This window comes from Mauremys mutica, chromosome 11 (genome assembly GCF_020497125.1).
Source record: "Mauremys mutica isolate MM-2020 ecotype Southern chromosome 11, ASM2049712v1, whole genome shotgun sequence".
NCBI classification, from domain to species: Eukaryota; Metazoa; Chordata; order Testudines; family Geoemydidae; genus Mauremys; species Mauremys mutica.
The window spans coordinates 84477490-84493739 of NC_059082.1; the positions used below are offsets into that span (position 1 = coordinate 84477490).

Sequence of the window (16250 nt, forward strand, 5' to 3'; positions counted from 1 at the left end):
GGCTTGAGCATTGGCCTACTAAACCCAGGACTGTGAGTTCAATCCTTGAGGGGGCCACTTAGGAATCTGGGGCAAAAATCAGTACTTGGTCCTGCTAGTGAAGGCAGAGGGCTGGACTCAATGACCTTTCAGGGTCCCTTCCAGCTCTATGAGATAGATATATCTCCATATATTATTCCTACACCTAAAGGCAGCAGGATGGAGGTGTTTTTTCACAGTGGCTTGACTGGGCAGGATTGGACTATGGCTGGATGACAGAGGTTCTCTCCTGCTGTTCTCATCAATGCAGAATGACCTAGTGCTAGCTATGTTTAGAGCACTATATATATATATATATATATATCACTGTCCACAATTGCTGAAATAAAATTTTTTACTAAGGAAATTAGTGACACAAAAATCACTTCAGCTAGAAACACAGCACAGTTTACAAAAATAAAGTTTAATAGCATCTTACATCTAGATAATCCACTGAAAATGCTTTTCACAATGAAATGTACAAACCCTGAATCCAAACAGGTAGATCTAGCCAATCACTGTTAAACAGTGCCATTGGCTTCACAGATCTAGTGAGCAAGACAAGACACATTCAATGTCAGCCAGGTTGACCAGCATCATCTCACAGACCTTTTGAACCTAACTTAAAGTTAAAAAAAAGCCAGTTTACTTGTGGGAAAGTGAACAGATGACACTGAGAAATCTTTCTTCAACACAAAATCCTATCCAGCTCAATTTACTTTAGATTATCAGTGCAAATTCTCCTGTTAGTTTTAGAATCCATCGTATTTCCCATTTACTTCCCTACTGCCTTGGCTTGTGAATAATGGTACACATACACACTTCCGTCTTTCTGTCCAGCCAGGAGACAGGAATCTGTGACTGACCACCTGACCAAAGACCAATTCCCATCAGCGTTTGGTGGAAGTAGAGCAGTACATTGGCCTGAAAATAAGTCCCACACTGCAATTGCTCCAGATGTTAGCACAGCTGCTGCAGAGACACCCTTCACTTCGCCTTCAAGGTACCTAAAACCAGGCACAGAACAGTTAGTACTCTGCAGAGTTTCTTCATATAAAATGTTATTACACAAGATTTTAAAGGTTTTATTTCAGATTTGTTGAGTGTAAAAGAAAAAAAAAAGTCTTCCACATGGAAAAGCCTCTTAAGGAGAAAGAAACCTATTAGAGCGTAAGCCAATTGTAGGAAACTAAAATATACTGAAGTTGTAAGTTGTTTTCACTGCATTTGACCAGGAGAGGTAGGAGACAATTGTTAAGCGTTACCACATTCTAAAGTGTCAATCTGCAAACACACAACTATGTAACTTTTCTTATGCATATATCTGGAGGATTGGAGACAATGTCTTACTCTCCAGATTTAAGATCTTGGAAAGACAGCAGGTCACCTAGCTCCATATGGCAATCTAATACTAAGTAAATGTACTTACATCTAGAGGTAAGACCCTCAAACTGTTTTAAGCATTTACAGTGTTAATTTGCCTAAATTTTCCCAGAGGTTTTGCCTTTGGATTCAGAAATTGCAGCTTCAGTTACAGAATCTCTCCTCCCACAAACATCTTGTGAAAGTAAATAGAGTGTGAAGTCTGCAAGGGAGCAATTCCCTGGCTTGAACACAGGGCTTTCTTCTAAAGAGCTCCCTTGTGCGCCAGGACACAGGGAGCTCAGAGGTTAGCTCACAGACATGTGCAGGAAGCAGACAGGAAATGGGCAACACCCTCACTGTGATCTGTATATACAAAGGTTGAAGTGACTTATCACAACCTCACTATCATCAGCTAGCAAATGGCCCCTCACAGCTTGCCAGCTTTTTGGCTCTCCCACGGACTCCTTTTATCATTTAACGATTCCTGGTCTCTGCTTAAAAAAATAGTCTAAGAAATACATGTGCATTATTCCTGGGATACTTGCCTTCCGCTGTGTCCAGAGGGGAGAGAGAAGAACATTACCCCAGTGCTTCTGGCTGTTTTGGGATTGAACACTCTCATCCGGAATGCAGGGTTTCCACAGGACTCATTCTCTTTGGCATGTGGGTGACTTAAAACAACAAACAGGAGGCCCTGATTTACAAAGGAAAAATACGTCACTAGAATGAATGTTAAGAGAAAAACAATAACAAGCAGTTTTTTTCCAATCAATCATTGGTAAATTCTTTCCTGTAATCAGAACCCCATGTCAGCTGATGCTGTAAGCAGTAAGAACTTACCACTCCTGGTATTTATCAAATTAAACACAAACAAATGCAGGAGCTGCTGGGAGACTGGTTGATTAGGATTTATTTGGTGCAGTGGAATGACAGGTCAGTGACACAATGAATTTATGCACTTCTTTTTCAGCTCAGAATAGCTAACATCGAATCAGGATTAACTCACACAGAAAATAAGTTTGTTGGTCTCATCTAGTCATTAGTCATTTGTTCACATAACAAAACTACTGCACAATTAGACATGACTGGGAGCTTCTGCTTAAGGCAAGGCAAGGCCAGGCTGAGAATCAGATCTTGAAGAATCCCCCACTGGTCTGGCTCAAGCCAGTGCTATTAATCCATACATTCATAAGCACTAAATTTACACACCCACAGGATTAAATGTTCACTGAGATGAATCCCAGTCAAGAATCCTAAGAATGCAAGTGGGCAGAGCATCCAGGAATCATGGCAGAGGTGCTAATGAATGGGAAGATCCATCAGAATTAGAACCAAGATTTCATACACAAATTTGTGTGTTTAGATCCAGTTCTGTGTTTGGGGTATGTATAATTATTAAATAATTGTAGCATTATAAGGATGAGGCTGTGCCATCACCATGGCCGGAGCTAGCCATTAGTAAATTGAGAAAGATTAACTGTGCAATCACACCAATCAATGATAGTTCTAAAACACACATGCACAAAATGTTTTGGCAGCTGTTTTTGAATCTATTGTGGCGTGTTACTCTTTTGCTTACCAATATATTTGTGAAAAGGACAAGAAATTGAGAAAAGTGATTCCACCTCTTCCTCACAAACTAACTCCTTTTTCCTTTAATTTTCTTAGTGGACCTGAACACAACATGTCCTTAAATCCAGGAGCCACTTTTAGACAACTATGCCTTTGAACCCCAGCCACAGGCACTCATGGCACAAACAGAATGACACCATTTCACATACATACAGAGTCAGAATAGGCGCGATGGCAGATTGAAGCAGGATAGGAATAACCAATGTGCATCTTTTTCAGAATCTGGCCAGTTTTCAAGTTCCTGCAGAAAATGGAAACAGATAATTTGACTGTTTTATAATCCTCTTATTTGTATTTATTATTTAGACTGCAGTAGCACCAGTGAGCAAGGCACAGGCCAAACAAACGACCACTCCAAAAAGGTGGTAGACAACGGGTCAGGGAAAGGGATGCCACATACAAGTGCCCTGAGCAGCGCTGGGACGGCAGCACAGCCCGTTAGCTATATGTTTATCTAGATTTATAAAAACTAATCAGAAAAAAAGTTCTGTTCCAGGGCTCTAGGACAATGGATTTAAAAATAATTAACAACTTAAGGACAAACCAGCAGCAAACTCCACCACATAGGATCTGTAACTAGCTAATACAGCCCAAATCACTATACATCCTCTCCTCCCACTGTATCATCCCACAAGCAACAGTCCCTCCCCAAAAGCCCTAGTGATACAGTGTAATCTCAGAGGAAGCCACTTACCAAACAACAAGGCTGTTCACTGCAGTTGTGCCAACCAAAGCGTCTCTAATCCCTTCTATCTCAGCAAAAGCCAGAATGGTTTCTTCTGGGGGCATCAAAGTCTGCCTCTCATTGCTTCTGGGGAGAACATGAACATAAACAGTAGATGGGGAAAAACCCTCAGAATTCAATACACAAGAGAATGGTTCACAGGCAGCAATATTCCAGAAAGGATAGCATACGATCCCCTTGGCACCACAGATACCACATCCTGAGGGCTCTCCCATCCCCATACTGAAAACACCACAAATATCAGACTGCTTACCTTCCTGCCTCCGAAACTGAGATTATCTCGATTTGCTGGTCTTGAAGTGTCCCACTACTACTGACCAGCCTCCTGTTTGTCAGACCAAGAACAGCTTTTACGTTCCCGGTTTTCACTAGTGACTGCTTTAAGGAGCCGTCTTCAGAGGAACAAAGCAAGAGCCTAAACCAAATCAGAACAGAAAGCTACATCATAATGAAGGCAAAGGAAATGGAACCCAAATCTGGCCTTCTGTAGCACACAGAAACGACTGTGTTTCGAAGTGGTCACACCTGCACCAATGGGAGGAAATAAGGAGTAAGAGAATCCTTGTAGATAGTTGATTTTTTGCCTTTACTCAGATATTTTCAAAAATGCTTTAATATTTGCAAAATCGCTTAAAACTGACGTATCAGCAAGAGACTACTTCAGCCTCTGGGCAAGAGAGGAGGGTCAAGTAACACAAAATTATCTGCAGTCAAGCTGGAGAAATCAGGTTGGAAATGTTCAGTCTGCAATAAAAACCACACCCCCAGAAACATTCACCTTATTTCTCCAATCTCCAGATCTCCCAAGGCAACACACACAAGATTACAGACATCTGGCAAGGGAACAATTTGTATTACTGGAATCTGTAAAGCAAAGGACAGGGATTTAGTTAGGGACACCCATAAGCTCCTTCTCAGTTTGACTTTCTCCCCATTATCAAGAAAAGACTGCTCTGTTTGCAGGACTATGACTTATTTTCTTAGTCTTCAAAAGAAATAGTTAGATACAGCAAAGAATCAACAATCATCAAATCTGTCCTTAACCTAAACAAAGAGGCAATGATCTTTGGGGAGACAAGAGGAGACGTCAAAAGAAGTTGAGGAATTTAAGGACATAAAGAGGACACCAAGAAGTCATGTTGCTGTACAATCAACATCCAGTATGTGGAGATCTTTACAATTGTAAATAACTAAAATTTAATATTAAATTGAATTGTTCAAAATATTTGTGCCAAATTCTTAGCTGGTGCAAATCCAGTTGCTTAGCTGACTTCAATGGAGCTACACCAACATGTGCCAGCTAAGGATCTGGCCCACTAGGTATAAGAAAATGTACATTCCCCCTTGTGAGTCTACAAGTTGTGAGTGTCTTCGGAAGTGACCCAATACTACTAGAAAACTGCCCCAAAGTGAAGAAGAAAGTCCTGTGTACTCTACCTCTGTAAGGCACCAGGTGTACACCTTTCTCCACTGGTTGGAAGCCAGAGGTTTCCACAGGGAGATGGAAGTCTCACAAGCAGTTATGATACACAGCTCTGTGCAGCCAGCTGATTCCCACCAGACAGTGCTCACATCCACAGCACAAGAACTTGAGGGGTTCTGCTCAAAACAAAACAGTGTTGAAGTTATTCCAACTAGGGATATTCAGCCTGGAGATTCAGGTTAACTCTTGCATGAAATCACTTCCAGAGTGCCAGTGTGATAGAGATTTGGAGTTGCGGGTTAGTGCCTTAGATTTTGACTTCGGAGTCCTGGCTCCCAATGCCAGTTAGGCCATACGGAAAATGAGTTTGGTGGTTTCATCCTAGAAGTAATGGATATCTATCCATCCACCCACAGCACAAAACCACCTGCCATTTGTACACAACAGAGAGTCTGCAAAGATGGATCCAAGACCTGAAACACAAGGGGCATCAGGGCTGAGGTACAGTAGCCAAGCTGTATGATGAAGCTTGCACAGCACCTGCTTGTACTCAGTACTGCTATTTGCCTCATTTTCACAGGCAGGAGGGGAGAGGCTACAGATAACACAGATCACATAGGATCACTGTAGACAAGGTTTAATTTTAAACAGGCGGCAGCAGTTTTCTTCATCCCTCTAAAGAAACATTTGGATCCAACTTTATTATTTTTGGCTGGCTGTGCAGGGTTTGGTTCCAAGGCCTAGAAATGACCCAACTTCTGCAAGTTCCACTGGAGCTTTAGAGTTCAGTGGACTTCTCCACAGCTGTCACTGCCCTGCCCCCCAACTGTTCTCTACCCCCTACAAGACATAAAAGGCAAGGGGGACAGTGAGGAGAGACCATGTGAAAGGGAGATCTGATGGCTCAGCTGTGCAAACAACCCCAGGCCATGTTTGCCTCACTTCTGGAACACAAATGCATCAAACGCCAAATTCAGCTCCAAGCAGGCATGAATGTCAGCGTGCTCTAGACCTAACATGATTGATCCAGTAAGGAGCAACTCCAAATAATCTTCAGAGATGGAGGGAGGAGGACATGAGAACAATGAAGCACTGCTGCCAGCCACAGTCTGCAACGCTTGGGGAAGCAGGAATTAGGCAACCATTTTCCCTGAGGCTGAACAGCAGTGTGTGCGTTCTGTCTGTTGATACATCTGCAGTTGTTGAAACACTTCACTGTTTGGGATTTTTGTGTGCGTTTGCTCCTCAGTTATACACAGATGCACTGGAGTTTGACTCAAGCTCGCTAGTTGCTTTTTGTGAAAGACCAAGAGGGGACTGACTGATTATGGGCAGAGTCTATTTTTTTTTTTACTAGTCTATTTTGTTTTGCATCATTTATATTCATTTTATTGTGCTTTTATTTAGACTTCAGACTTTAGACATTTAAAAAGTCTCAGTAAATAAAGAAATACTTTTTATTTAAAAACTCCATTTGTGGATGTAACTCAAAATATTATTCCCCAACCTTTAGCTTTGAGGTCAGTTGCAAGCTCCTGTCTCTCAGGTTGTCACTCAGTGCCACGGCCAACTGCTCGGCTGTCAGTTTGTTCTGGACAAACAAAAAGCATGGACTGATTAAATACAATTTCAACAAATTATGCTCCACATGTACCAGTGCATGTACAAAAGAGCGCGCTCACTCGACATCAGATTGCTGGACAGCAGCTTTAAGAACATCACTTTTGTACTAGTAAGTTTTGGAAAACAAGAGATTGTCTCCCTCTATGAATTTTCTTTATACCCACCTCCAAACCTCCAACCTCTTGTCTTTTAAAAACATCATTTTTCTAATGCTTTGATGCTACTCTGTCTCCTTATTAGTAGTAGCTCCTTTGCCACTCTTGCAAATACAGAGTGGATCTCTTTCTAAAAAGGAGGTTTTGTCTACTTTCCTCTGCTCCCAATTTATTTTGTTCTAATTTTATTATAACTAACTAAATTTCTGGGAAATTTAAGTTAGAGACTCTACCACAATAACCAAGAAAAAGTCATTAGACTCTGCAAAATACTTGAAAATTCAACCTGTACTTTCTTCTTTATTTTTAATTGTGATGGTTACTTTTAGTGTTTGTCTTCCCCCCCGACACACACACACTCTTCTCATACTACTACTTTACCCCAAAGAACAGATCCCTCTCCAACCTCCTGGTTGTCGGAGGTCTGGAGGTGGGTATAAAGAGTAACCGTGTTTTGTTGACCACAACTCTAGGTATAGTTACTCCTTCCTTTCTCCACTCCCATCTATTACACTGACTGTTTTGTTCTCTATTGCTGTCCTTACAGAGTTCCGGCCGAGAGCCTTTCCTAAGGCAGGTCGGCTTTGACCAGGGGCCCAAGAAACATTCTGCTCACTGGCGTGGTTAGAATTTACCTCCCATAACTAGCAGCAAAGTCCACAGTTCAAGTTTAAGCAAGGGGGATTTTGAAGGATTTGCTCTGCTGCAAGGCTGGGATGGCCTGGACAAACAAACATTTACAAACAGGCAGCTAAGGGAAACCACTGCCTCTGGCTGCACACAGAGCTAGCATGCAGGAAGGCCTTGTCCCTGAACCTGAACAGATTTTGGGAAAGATGGCTCACAGACAGAACCACTGCCCTGATGCTCCCTGCCAGCGAGTCTCTGCTTTTACCTCTGCACTGCAGCACTCCTTGGAACCATTCCCTGGTTGCTGATACTCTTTGAGGGTGACAGCTTCATCAGACCTACAGTCAGATCCTGTTCTGCAGCTATCTGAGTGCAATGCACCTGTGGAGTTATTACACTCCCTCCCATCCACAACAAGACTGGCTGGTTCTTTGAAGAGATTCATTTTCACTTGCAAAGGAAGTACAGAAAGTGTGTCAGGTAAGGTCTCATTGTGTACCAGTGACAGGATAGCTGGGGTTGCACCCAGGACAGGGAAAGCAGATGTGTGAATCTGTGATTCAAGCTGGTTGATTGCACCAGCTGAGACTGTACTTGCCGGAGTTAGCAGCAAGTCCCTTGGAGAAATCTCCTTCTTGTGCAACTGCCCTTCTAAGTGAGGCTGTTTAGGTGACACAGTCTTTGAAGGAGAAATAAAGCTATTTTCTAGACTCTTCCCTTCTGTATTCACTTGTTTAAGTCTCATGTCCCCTAAAGTTACAGTGTCTCCAGCACTCTGCAGCCAGTGTTCAGACCCTGAAGGAACAAAGGGCTCCAGCTGTTTCACTGTGCAGGATTGTAGTTTCTCAAATTTAAGGAGCTCAAACTCCTCATCGGGTAAATGAAAGTCTTTGATGTCCAGCTTCGAGGGCAGCCACTTGACACTGAGCATCTCATTCTGGAAGTGAAAGGGCGGATCGAAGGCCATAGGATCCAGACCAAGATGGTCTAGAGAAGTTGGACCTTCCAAGTCCATCTGTTGACTGCGCCCTCTTTTACCTAGAAATAGGAAAGCACGATAGTACAGAACTGAGAACTTAGAAGAGAGACGGTCACATCGTTGCACAAATACCCAGCAAACATGCAATTCTCTTCTCTCATTTAATTTAATGTATTAAAACAAAGCCTCTGTCTATTTCACAATAGAAGGAAGATTTCCCCAGAAACACATTTTGGGGCAATTACTGCACTTCTTGAGGCTGCTAGAATTGACTGCACTGCTAGCTATTTGCTTAAAAATGCTCCCTCCCCGCAATGATTTTTGTTTCCAGACTTTTGATTGTAAGCTCCCAGGGGCAAGGGCTATCTTTATCTGTGCCTTGGACAGTGCCAAGCACTTTGTAAGCACTTTAAGCATTGTTGATGCCTAGATACTATGGTGACTGGAGTCCTAAAAAACTAAGAGAGGGGCACATCTGTGCAAATCCCATCCTTGCACGCATGCACTGAGTAGTGTAAGCATGTGACTCATGCACACCCTGCTCCTGGCCCAAGTATTTTCCACACAGTTCCCCAGCCATTTCTTCTTATCTGTTTCACAACAGTGAGCAACCAAGGCCAAGCATGGGAGGAGAAGCTTAAGGATCATAGAAGGCCCAGAAAATGAGCTTTTGGGGTGTTTATTTGCTGGAAATGCTCTCCTCAAATGTTCTGACTCTAAAATATGGAAAACAAGAGAAGCCATATCTGCAGGAGGATCAACCACAAAAAGGTACTTTAGAAAAAGGCACTTCAGCCAGCAAGAAGACAGGACATTTAGGTAGCAAAAAAAAGCAGGAAGGGAAGTTTAAGGAAAAAAAGAACCAAGGCTAGGCTAAGGACATACTGGAGCCAGGGTACTAGCCCTCTATGGTCTTTCCCTCTCCCCAATACTTAAGTTCTAGCTTTAGGGAACTCTCTGATTTTTCCAAGCAACAGTTCAGTCAGGTACCTTTAGATCCTTGCCTCACTTTACGTTTCACAGAGGAGCTTGGGAGATCGTGCTGAGGTAGAGATTCTTGAACTGTTGGCAGCTGCTCAGCCCTGCAGACTTTCTGGACACACTGATTCTTAATGTGTCCCACTGGCTGTTTATCAGCCTGACTCACGTTTACATTGGCTTCCAGATCTCGTGTGGGGCTGGGGAAAGCTTCATCCCATGGATTTAAGAAACTATTTCCTTGGAGTGGATTTTGAATTTGTTCTAATGGAGGCTGATGGCATTTGCTGAATGTTTGGCTTCCATCGGGAAGATCAGCCTCAGTTGGCCATATAACGTCTGTCATTTCCGCTTCTGGAGCCTTATCAGCTGTAGGGATGAGCACCCTTGTTTTGCTTATAGGTGACCTCTCAGGGTCATCCTCACAGTTTTCCTTTTCATGTTGAGAATCGTTTGACAAGAGATGACTGTTTTCCTCTAGCACTGTGAGATCTGAAGTCTCAGGACGTGCTTGTGACTCATTCAGTGCAGGTCTGCAGGCAGAACCCCATCTGCCCCTTCCTCTCCTCCAGGATTTTCCCTTAGCTTGTTTCGTACTAATAACAGTCTTCTGAGAAAGAGAACCATTGGAGGTCCTGCTCTCATCTGAGAGAGGGTGAGATTTCTGAGAACTACTTGAACTCACTGGGTCACTCTCTGCACCTAGAAAAGGGAACGGAGTGCCTCTGGCCTGCACATCACTTCTGGCGGTTTCTTGGGAGAGCTGATCTGAATTTGAATTTACCTGCTTTTGTTTACTTCGCAGCCCTTTCCTCCTCCTGCCCAACTGGCTGAGAATGACAGCCTCCAGGTCTATTTTCCTCTGGCAATTAGACATACGCCGAGTTGTCCTAACATAATACTCTACAGGAAAGAGAAGTCCTTCAATCATTGTGCAAGAGCTCAGTGCACTTTCTGCTGCAGGAGGAGTCTTCTCTAGGACAGGCGACCCTGCTTCAGTCTGAGCCTCTTGATTCCTCAAAGGTTCTTCAACATCATCCAGAAGAGAGTCAGTGTTCAGAGGTCTTGAGCTATTGGTCTCATTGTGGTTTCTTTTTTTACAGGGTCTGCTTTCACTAGTGCTAGGGTTGCTTCTGCCTGCCGGGGATGATTGATTATCTGTAGTTAAATCCAAGGCCTTACACAACTCTTCCCGATCCATTTTGTTTTCTATACAGGCAAGTTCTTTTCCTGTATTCTCAATGTTTTCAAGTGAAACAGGGATATCACTCACTAACCACTGGGGCAGTGGCTCACAGCTATCACAGATGTCCTCAGCACATGGAGACACAGGCTGCTGAACGTTATTGCCACCCATCGACATGTATGAAAGTGGTTTGGGGACACTCAGAAATACATTTTCTTCAGGCATTTCCTGCAAATCTCCTACCTGTGGATCTTGAGGCGTTAAACCTTTTTCTTCCCTCACAATGATTAGCCTGGGGGCCTTCTGAATTTTATTCTTGGTGTTTGAGATGGTGTTCCTCCCCTTGAATACTGGTGACCCAGGCTCCTCTGTACTGGCCATTTGATTTTCCAATGTTTCCCCAGCACTGATAGGTGGCACTTCACAAGCTGATTCTCTCCCCTCTGAGACCAAAGTTATTCTACTCCTTGGCAGTTGGTTTTGTTTCTCCTCAATAACAGATCGCATGAGGCCAGAGAGGATATTTTCTGGGTCACTATTTGTGCTTTCTGCCAATGAATTTTCCTGCAAGTTAACTTCACTGTTGAAGAATTCAGGCTCAAGTTTAAACGTGACAGACATTTTTTTCTCAGTGCCTGAGTCAGAACAGGTATTGGTCTGTAACCTACATGTTCCAGGTCTATCGCAACCATTGGGAGACTGTTTATCCATCAGTTCTGTGGAGACAAACGCAATTTGTGAAGAGCATTCCCCGAGAAGAGTCCCACTAAGACAGGAGGCAACAAAGCAGAACCAGAGACAATTTTAGCAAAAATGGCAAACTAAGGGTTCTGCAAAAATTATTCCACCAACATTTTATATTTCAGACAAGAAAATAAAGCAGACATACCATATGATGCTCAGTTTACTAAGCATACACCAAATGCTTAATAAGCAATGATGCTTCTAGAAACTATGTGGTACAATGTGTTAATCTACTGGTTTTTCATCTCTGAAGACCTTTCTTGTGCCTGAAAAGGAACTGAGATGGATAGTTTCATCCTTATCACTATCAGGCAAGCACAAACTTACCAGCACAAATGGAAGACTCTGCCCAACACTAGAACAGAGGTGGCAACACCAGGCTCAAGAAGCACTGGCAAATGGGGATAGGACTGTAATTAGGGATGATGGTGTGGGTCATGATTTAGGGGTATTGTCAGAGCCACATATTGTGTGCCAAGGGCTAAGGCAACAATTGAATAAAAGGGACAATTCAAGTCAGAATTTTCATGAGTGTTAGCAGAGCTGGGAAGCACCCTAGGACTGTGGTATCACATTGTGCCACAGGTCAGGACTGAGGTGATTAGGCAGAAGTAGGTGGTAAATCAGAGTTGGCACCTAAGTCTTGACATGCAACACATACTATGCTATATTACACTACTTCTATACTATACTGAACTGTAGTGTGGGATCACACAGCTCTATTCATAAGGACAAAAGGTTAAAGAAAGAAATAATCATGTCTCAACAGGTTATATTTTGAACTATTACCTGTGGTATTATTCTCCGTTTCCTCTTGCCTAAGCAATCGATTTTGTTCTGCAACAGTCTTCTTAACATAATTTTTAACCCTCTCAGCTCTTTGTGCACGCTGTTAAAACAACAACAAATCAATGCCTCAGCATTTCATTGTCTGCAGGTTTTTTTAGGTTTTTTTTAAGAATAAACTTTATCTCCCAAAATCTGAGCACCTTTCACCAAATTTATCATTCAGAAACACAAGGGTCAGGCAAACCTAATAATTCAGGGTTAAACTATGGTGCTTACCTACCTGTAACCTGTTGAATGTTTTGCTGTATTCTCTTTTCAGGAAGGCTAACTTTTCTTTGAGCTAGAAAACAAAGATGAGACATCACAGACATTACATGATGCCTACAGTAAGTAAAAACTGAACCAAGGCCTAGAATTGTGCAGTGACATTTTAAACCTAGAAAATTCATACACCCACTCAAGCATCTTGAGAAATATTAAGGCTTCATTGCTCAAGACCAGTGCTTAGTTCTCAGGCCTCTGTCCCAATCTTCTTATTCACTACTCTGACTATGTCAGACCATCTTCAAATCCCTCTGCTAGTCTCCTCTTGCCTCCCATACCAAGCCCTATCTTTTTATCCTCACCTACAAGGCCCTGGACAATGCCATTTCTGCCTGTACACCTTCTTCCTCAACACCCCATCTCATCGGAAACCTTTTGCCTCTTCTTGCCTTCAGGTCTTTCTCCATCCCACACCTTCTACTAGGAACTCTCCCCCATTCTGAGTGCCAAAGGGCATCCTTCTCTATTAAAATACCCCTTTACAAGCAACTGCTTCTGTGAGGTATTTCAACAATAAGCCATTGTGTACTGTAGAGAAACTGTAGTAACTCACAATTGAGATCTGAATTGTTCCATTATAAGGCTGATTTTCACACATCCAATTGCTCAACTTTACCTGAATTAACAAAGCCATCTGAAAATTACCCTGCAAGGTCCAATGGAAGGGTAGAAGTTTCCTGGGAAGCTTGAGGACTGACTGAGGTATTCATAAGATAACGGAGATCCAAACATGAGGTGGGTCAACTTTCTGAAATATTTCCTAATACTGTTTTGCCCCTTCACAGCTCAAAACCAGCGTGCGCTAGAAGTGCCAAATTTGATTTGTTGACCTGGTCTCTTTAATAATGAAGAAACCTTCTGTCCTTCTCCTTAGCCCAAGTGCCCACACAATACAAAGGCTTGGGCTCCAGAGTTTTCAAACTCTGAACCAGCCAGAATGGCAGCCTCTGAAACTGTCACATGTAGTTCCAAGCATCCTAAGGCTCACGTTAGAACTGCCACATCATGTGCACCTTAGGATGTCCTTTGCCCAGGCTGCAAGCAAATTTCACATAAATATTTTCCCATGTTAAGCCATAATGTGCTTAAATTGCCAATGGGCTTAAAGTGCAGCAAGGGTGGTTTAGGTTGGACATTAGGAAAAACTTCCTGTCAGGGTAGTTAAGCACTGGAATAAATTGCCCAGGGAGGTTGTGGAATCTCCATCACTGGAGATTTTTAAGAGCAGGTTAGACAAACACCTGTCAGGGATGGTCTAGATAATACTTAGTCCTGCCATGAATGCCAGGGGCTGGACTAGATGACCTCTCAAGGTCCCTTCCAGTCCTACAATTCTGTGATAATTCTGCTGTGCTTTGCTTCATTCATTCATTGAAAACTACCACATTAGTAGTTCACAGTTGTCCAGAATAATCCACATACCCATTACAGGTTTCTAAAGGGAATCAAAGCATCTCATGGTTACATGCAGTGTTGTAGCCTTGTCGGTCCCAGCATATGAGACACAAGGTGGGTGAGCTCTGACCAACAGAAGTTGGTCCAATAAAAGATATTATCTTCCTCACTTTGTCTCTCTATGAAAGCATCTCTGGCATTTAGGTACATTTTAAAATTAAGGAAATCATACAGAAAAAAAACTGTAACCAGCAGTTAAGGTAGGAAATAGTGATTATGAATTACTTGTTGGGGGGTGGGGGAGAGCCCTTAATAGTGTAGTTTTCTCACAATAACACAAGTGGGAGAAAGTCTGGGGAGTCAGAGTTACAGTTATACTTGATCAATCATTAAAATATACAATAATGCACAAATTAGGTCAACTAAACCTTAATACAGCCCACAGTAAAACCAAGAGACAATCCTCTCCTCCAATAACACAATCTACATTGACTCTAAAAAGTGAGAAGTGATCTGACTAAATTAGCTTACTTGTGTTGATGGGCTAATTAGACTCCAACAATTCAGTGGGAGCCAAACATGTATTGTCATATTATGAGTCTTATCACAGACACCTGCCTAACATAACTGGGGCTATGGACCTCAAGGTCTGGAACCAAAGTTAGGAAGTTTACAGGGAAGTAAGATATACATGATTCCATGTCATCTATCTGCCATATACGTACAAATCTGAAGCCACGCACTCCAGTTCCTTGACTCCACAGGCAAATATACATAGAGCATACTTAAGATTTACTAAAGAGCTCATCAAAATGTCTCTCTTACAAGTAACATGTATAGTTAGTATAGTACTAGGAACACAGGAAATGTTTTTTTACAGTGTATTAGTTTTATTTATACATTTCTCAAAAGATGAATGAGCCTTTATCTCATTACCCTTATCTATTAATTGAGCACTTAGGCAGTAAACATCTGTAAACATCTGTTACAGTATTCAGTATTCTTACAGTTATAGGCACGTATACCTTTGAGGAACAGCGTGGGGCAATTTCCCCCAGTTTCAACCATGTCAAATAGCAGTTTTAGAATTATACAGTATTTCCTGGATAATTATATGTGCACTTTTTTGAGCGCCAAATGATCTCTTTTTAGATATTCTTTGGGCAGAAGATTTTTGTAGGCCCTTAAATGCAGTTTCCTGCTTTCTAATAATTGGATATTTTATTCCTCTTTCAGTGTAAAAATATCCTGGAATCATCAGCCTTTCCTGTACATGTGTTTTCTGAAAAGTTAGCAAGACTCTCTTACTTGACTACTGATCATTATTAACAACAACTTCAGCTTAAAGGAATTTTTATATTTGCTTGAGAATTGAATATCTATTTACAGGAAGTACAGTTTTAAGTCAGGGCCATCAGCCTGGGAACTATCCATACTTGTATCTTGCTCTCTGTGATTTACGGCCAAACCATGCTCCCCTTTAAGTCAATGGGTCTGCCCAGGCAAGTGGGATTGGTCCATACACCATAAGGTTATAAGAACATAAGAATGTCCCTACTGGGTCAGCCCAAGGGTCCATCTAGCCCAGTATCTTTCGACAGTGGCCAGTGCCAGGAGCCCCAGAGGGAATGAGCAGAGCAGGGAATCACCAAGTGATCCATCCCCTGTCGCCCATTCCCAGCTCCCGGCAAACAGAGGCCAGGGGCACCATTCCTGCCCAGCCTGGCTAACAGCCACTGAGGGGCCGATCCGCCAGGCACTGATCTAGCTCTGTTTTAGCTGGTTCTCCTGGGGGCGGGGGCCAGCACCCGGGTGCACAGAACCGAATCAGAGCCTGGACAGCGCGTTACTGCTCACGGGCCCGGCCACAGGAACCACCGCAGCCAGGGCAGCGCCCGCACCTTTTCCTTCTCCTGCCAGGTCAGCGCCTTTCCCGCGGGGGGGTCCATGGCGAGCATCGCCGGCCCCTGGCTGCACCCAGCCGCGGGCGGGGGCCGGGCGGGGGGGCACCAAGCGCCCCAGGCCGGGCGCGCGGCTCTGGGCAGGAGCCCAGGCACGGCCCGAGAGGCCCCGACGGCGGGGAGCAAACGGGCCTCAGAGGCCGGACCCCCCCGAGACCCGCGGCCGGGCCGGGCCGGGCCTGGCTCCGCTCGCCCCCCGCTCCCCGCCCCAGCAGCTCCCGACGCGCCTCAGCCTCCCATCCCCGGAGGCGCTACACCAGGCTGGGGGCGGAGCGCGCGCCAGCGGGGAGTGACGACAGCAGG

General features: G+C 43.5%; 1 protein-coding gene across 3 annotated transcripts; it reads right to left on the bottom strand.

Moving 5' to 3' along the window:
- Positions 1-423: 423 nt before the first annotated feature.
- On the bottom strand, positions 424-16119 carry PALB2 (partner and localizer of BRCA2). Of its 3 annotated transcripts, none has more exons than XM_044979191.1 (13): positions 15888-16119; positions 12548-12607; positions 12268-12367; positions 9561-11450; positions 7857-8629; positions 6691-6774; positions 5198-5359; positions 4539-4624; positions 4014-4175; positions 3710-3826; positions 3169-3256; positions 1929-2077; positions 424-1025 (listed from the first exon to the last, which is right to left on the bottom strand). In XM_044979191.1, exons 1-13 carry the CDS (start codon positions 15942-15944, stop codon positions 794-796), a joined length of 3960 nt encoding a protein of 1319 aa, XP_044835126.1. In that variant the 5' UTR covers positions 15945-16119; the 3' UTR covers positions 424-793. The 3 variants fall into 3 exon arrangements, with proteins under 3 accessions (XP_044835126.1, XP_044835125.1, XP_044835124.1); XM_044979190.1 differs by lacking the exon at positions 15888-16119 and adding an exon at positions 13237-13338 and having other exon boundaries at positions 3710-3823; XM_044979189.1 differs by lacking the exon at positions 15888-16119 and adding an exon at positions 13237-13338.
- Between the last annotated feature and the right edge of the window lie 131 nt (positions 16120-16250).

Excerpts from the sequence above, each read along its gene's own strand:
- PALB2 (XM_044979189.1), bottom strand. The coding sequence starts at position 13,323 with ATGTTTGGATCTCCGTTATCTTATGAATACCTCAGTCAGTCCTCAAGC. Across the intron at positions 12,608-13,236 it reads CTTCCATTGGACCTTGCAGG|CTCAAAGAAAAGTTAGCCTT; the intron begins GTAATTTTCAGA and ends TTTGTTTTCTAG. Across the intron at positions 12,368-12,547 it reads AAACATTCAACAGGTTACAG|CGTGCACAAAGAGCTGAGAG; the intron begins GTAGGTAAGCAC and ends TTGTTTTAACAG.